This window comes from Mizuhopecten yessoensis, unplaced genomic scaffold (genome assembly GCF_002113885.1).
Source record: "Mizuhopecten yessoensis strain PY_sf001 unplaced genomic scaffold, ASM211388v2 scaffold8373, whole genome shotgun sequence".
In the NCBI taxonomy this organism is placed as follows: Eukaryota; Metazoa; Mollusca; class Bivalvia; order Pectinida; family Pectinidae; genus Mizuhopecten; species Mizuhopecten yessoensis.
The window spans coordinates 35,979-41,363 of NW_018407515.1; the positions used below are offsets into that span (position 1 = coordinate 35,979).

Sequence of the window (5,385 nt, forward strand, 5' to 3'; positions counted from 1 at the left end):
TATGTAAAAGTTTACGCACGACGCACAACGGACGACGGACGACGGACGACGGACGACGGACGACGGACGACAGACGACGGACGGAAAGTGATTGGAATAGGTCACTTGAGCAAAGCTCAGGTGACCTAAAAAGCATAGGTTTATTATTATAAGTAATCTATACTTGAAATGTATAGTCCACCCTTTGTAAATTTTACCAATGATAAGTCTACAATGGGTAATTAACCTATACCTTTTGTACACTTTTACCTGTTTTCTATATAAAGACATAGCCAGGTACAGATTTTTCAAGAATTCAATCTACCGGTACATTTCATTTATTTTAAGCCCACCCCTTGTACAGATTAGAAAATCAGCTTTGTTTTACCTGCTCCTTCCTGGAACTGAGTCTGTTTCACTCCTTTTAGTTTTTTCTGTATGATGCACTCCTCACCGCGATTGTGTGATTTGATGATACGTTCCACACACCTGTGAATATGATCATGATCAAACACAATGTCCCAAACTCTGATCACCTCGGAGTAAATCCTCCCTCCTCTCACAGCAAGATCTTCACCTTCTTCTTCTTCAACATTCAAACGGCGTTCGGCAGATTCACTCAACCGTGGCGAAAATGCAATGGCTAGTTCCCACAGTATCCTGCCTCCCTTTGACAGTTTGGCCTCAAAAATTCGCAGTGCTTCGGGCATTTTGCTGGCAGTAACTGGTTTACAAAGGGATTTCCTCCATTCCCCACTGGCCAGGTGCTGGACTTTACAGACAATGCGCCGTTTCAGTTCAGGAAGGACATGGTTGTCACGGAGAGTTCTCCAGACATCAGACGTACATTCCACCTCCCATTCCAGATTGTCAAAAGCCTGAACATCTACCTGTATAATTGAATATTGTAACAGCAGAGCGTAAAATATGAAAATAATTACAGGTAGCAAAATTTTCTATTCAACAAATTTTGTCCTTTTAAGTGGAAATAGTACTTAGAGTAGAAGGTGTGCAAATATGTATTCTTATAATGGAAAGTAAAAGCATGAAAATAATAGTTTTCTTTAACTTAATTGATCTAGGACAAAGAATATCTGTTGTGTACCTCATAGGTTTCTTTTTCCTCATCCTCTTCTGCTTCCAGCTCCCCATTGGTCACGGCCTCCACCTGCTGCTCTTCCTGCGGAGGGGGTGCGGCAGCAGTTGCATCAGCCTGATGGGCTGTTCCATCCAGTTTCTCCACCTATGAACAACAGATGAATATGTTCAATTGTGCAAAAGAGTTAAATACCTGAAATTCTACTGCTATTGAGTAGCAGCTTCAGCAAAAATAATGCATCAGGTAAATACAAAAGTAAAATGGAATAAGAAAACTTAAAGGCACATACTATTTCATGGGCTAGCAAGGCAATCGTAACATGCATTATTATACGGATGGGAAAGAAAACCAGTAACAATACTTTAAGGATGGACAATGCAACTACTACAAATAGGTGTACAAGGACACAAAAAATGCATTATTTTATGGATGTGAATGGGAAAAAAACATTAAACATTATTTTGTTAGTGGGCAAGGAAACCAGAAACGTTATTTTATTAGTTCACAAAGTAACCAGAAATGCAATACTAAGCGAGTAAGACAATGAGAAACATTAATATATGGCTGGGCAAGGCAACCAGAAATTAAATCCGAGAAATATGGCATATCTTATATCACAGAAACTGTAAGGTGATTTGGGATCCACCTTAGTGAATGTCTAAAAGATATAGAATCCCAAAAGGGAAAGAAATTCAGACAATCGGAAAAAAAGCAGTCAGAGTCTCGGATCAATAAATTGGCAATCACATCAAAATCATGTTTTATTGACTGAGTTTACTCCAAAGTATTTTGATCAATCTGTCCAAGCAAAAATAAGCATTCTGGACACACCACAGTGGGCCAGTTCTGAACCAAGATGAGGGGGCTCATAGACTCTCCCATATCTATGACCAGGTAACCAGGCAAGGGTTCAGAAAACAAGAGGTCCATGGGCCTTAACGGTCACCTGGTATATTTATACAGAGAGTTGATTTTGTTTTTAACACGTACAGAAATATTATTCAAAGTGACAAAAAACAATAAAACCACCTTATTCAATATCTCGCATACAGATTTAAGACTAAAAAGTATTTGAAACTAGCACCTCTGATTCTAAACAAGGATAATGAAGAAATTTTAGCACACTGACTCCTTTGCGCCCCACCCTACAGCCCTTGGGGATAGGGCTGGCTCAATATTTTCAAAGTATCAAACTGTCAACTCAAGGTTATAATTCCAATCAAGTTATTAACATGTAATATTCAAAGTATCATTTGCCATTATAAACCATAATAAATTTTGCCCAAGGGTCAAGAAATTCACAATTTTGGTAAAGCACCTGAAGACCCTTCCATCTATGAAGAGTATTTGATTCAACTATATCTGGGTCTTGAGAAGAAGATTTTTGAAATTTTAGTCAATTTGACCCTTTTTGGCCCCGCCCCTCGGGCCCCTGGGAGCTTGGGACTAAAGTTCCTGCAAAATTTAATTGAAATTGGTTCAGGGGTTTTGGAGAAGAAGTCGAAAATGTAAATTGTTTACGGATGCACGACGGACGACGACGGACAAAAGGCGATCGCAATAGGTCACTTGAGACTTTGTCTCAGGTGACCTAAAAATCATTTTATGAGAGGAGGGGACAAGGAAACGTATTTTTTCTATTCTGAATGTTTGGTTCAACAATAACTGCATCTATTCTACCTTAAGATCATCTTTCTTGTCTGGCGATCTGGCTCCCTTCTGACCTCCACCTGACCTTCGTGACCTCCAACCTTCCTCCATTCTGGGAACTTTGGGGTTGAATATAGAGTAAGGAGTGTCTGGCAGATTGAAGATCATTTCCTCTATCTTCTTCTTGGCTGTTTCACGATGTGTTGAAGTCTTAGCAAAAATCAACTTCTTATCTTTGCGTGGGACTTTTTCCGGTGCGGCACGAGCCTGCGTTTCATCTGTCCTACTGTATAGTAACAGATCCTGTTCTTCATCAAGCACATCATCCTCCGACATCTTCAGCCTCGTTTTTTTTGGCTTCTTGGTTGCCGGTTTGGTTTCTGTCTCAATAGATGCCAGTCGAAAGAACTGCAGTCTATGTAGTGTATAAAGCAGAAACAGAGGTGAATGAAATTTTAATGTAACTATACATTGTAACAATCCCCTCATAGCTCACTTCCCTAAATAATACACCAATGGCAAGTTTTATCATTTCATTAACAATTGTCAAAAATACATAAAATATCTGTTGTCCAAAATTACATAATAACATGATTATATATTATTCTTACTTATTACAGTCTAGCATGTATTTGTGCCTCTTAAGGATCTCTGTTCCACTGATCTGCGTTTTTCCTTTATACAGTAACCTCCCCTTAGCTTCCTTTCGGATATAACTACAGCACAGTTTAGCCAGGACACTTCCATTGATCAGGTGGCTTGTTTGTTTAGAGCTATAGTTTAACAATCTGAAGTCTAGGATTGCATCCTGGTCTAGTCCCGCAAAATTTTCACAAGCTTCTGCAGTGCTGTTGATTATTTTTATTTCATCTCTGTTATTTTTCATAAGATTGTGGTGGTACGGGGATCCTTAAAAGAGTTGGAGAATTAGACAGGAGTACTCATTCAAGCTTCAATGCCCATTTTCTTTGTATTATGCATTTTTCCACAATAATAATTAATAATAGTTAACACTGATATATAGGATCTTACACGAGTTTCCATTTCATATGAGATTTATGAAACAAGTCTAAGAAGTTTTCAATTTAGCGAGCCTCTGGCTGATTGTAATATCCAATTAAAATTAGGATCAATAATTTTTTTTAAACTAGATAACATAAAACCTTCAGCAACAAATTTAGGATAATTTCTTTAAAATCTAATTAATGAAAATGTGTGCAAGATCCTTTTTATGACATAATCAAGATTTGTGGCATGTACTCTTGTAAAATGACAATTGTCATGCAACCTTGAAATGTAAAAAGCCTCCATTTTGACTCCAGTGCGTAAGGCTGTGACGTCATGTTATTGTCTAGGCGTGACATCACAATTGAAACAAGAGGCCCAATGGGCCTGCATCGCTCACCTGGTATTAATCTCACACTTGTAATCTTAAAAGTGGACTAAAATACAGCTACAGGCAAAATATCAGTGTTTCATTCATAAGAACCTATTAAAAGATTTAAACATATGACACCTGTGACCTTGAATGTCGAACAAGGACATTATAATATTGGGTTGAAAAGAGTTTATAGTCTTCCAACCCAGCATGCTTCTGGAAAAATATCATTACCCTGGACCTTTTGGTTATACAGAACAAATCATTTAAAGATTTAAACATATATTGACCACTGTGACCTTGAATATGGGTGAAGGTCATTCACTTGGTAGTCCTTCATCCCAGCATCTTACTGGCATTATCCTAGGCCTCTTGGTTATTCAAAAGAAGTTGTTTAAAGGTTTAGAACATATTTGACTCTGCGACCTTGAAAAAAGATGAAGGTCATTCATTTGAACAAACTTTATAGCCCTTCATCCCAGCATGCTACTAGCCAAATATCATCACCCTAGGCCTATTGGTTATTCAGAAGAAGTTGTTTAAATGTTAAAAACATATTTGCCCTCTGTGACCTTGAATATAAGTCAAGGTCATTTATTTGAACAAACTTGGTAGCCCTTCATCCCAGCATATTACTGCCTAAATATCATCACCCTAGGCCTCTCGGTTATTCAGAAGAAATTGTTTAAATGTTTTTAACATATTTGACCCCTGTGACCTTGAATATAAGTCAAGGTTATTTATTTAAACAAACTTGGTAGCCCTTTATCCCAGCATGTTACTGGCCAACTATCATCACCCTAGGCCTCTTGGTTATTCAGAAGAAATAGTTTAAATGTTTCTAACATATTTGACCCCTGTGACCTTGAATATAAGTCAAGGTCATTTATTTGAAAAATCCTGGCAGCCCTTCATCCCAGCATGTTACTGGCCAAATATTATCACCTTAGGGCCGTTTTCGTTTAAACGGTTGAAGCGGTTGGACAACAGTTCTTCGTTTATTAAATAAAGTCGGATCTAGTAATCTGAAGCTGCTTTCAGGCGAACCTTGACAAAGCATTGTAAGGCCTGCATAAACATGTGCAGGTTCGCCAACATTTATATCCGAAATTGTTACATTTACAAACAGACAAATCGGTTGTTCCACATAAACGAACAGGCCCTAGGCCTCTTGGTTTTTCAGAAGAAGTTGTTTAAATGTTTTTAACATATTTGACCCCTGTGACCTTGGATATAAGTCAAGGTCATTTATTTGAACAAACTTGGTAGCCCTTCATCC

General features: G+C 38.1%; 1 protein-coding gene across 1 annotated transcript in view; it reads right to left on the bottom strand.

The window, feature by feature from the left end:
* Positions 1-5,385, bottom strand: part of LOC110455766 (TPR and ankyrin repeat-containing protein 1-like) — a gene marked incomplete at its 3' end in the record, with an annotated part of 100,500 nt that overhangs the window by 35,693 nt on the left and 59,422 nt on the right. The window contains exons 23-25 of the mRNA XM_021506127.1: positions 2,759-3,143; positions 1,085-1,222; positions 351-869 (exon numbers count right to left, since the gene is read on the bottom strand). Of these exons, the coding sequence (XP_021361802.1) occupies positions 351-869; positions 1,085-1,222; positions 2,759-3,143 (1,042 nt within the window). The remainder of the gene's footprint in view (positions 1-350; positions 870-1,084; positions 1,223-2,758; positions 3,144-5,385) is intronic.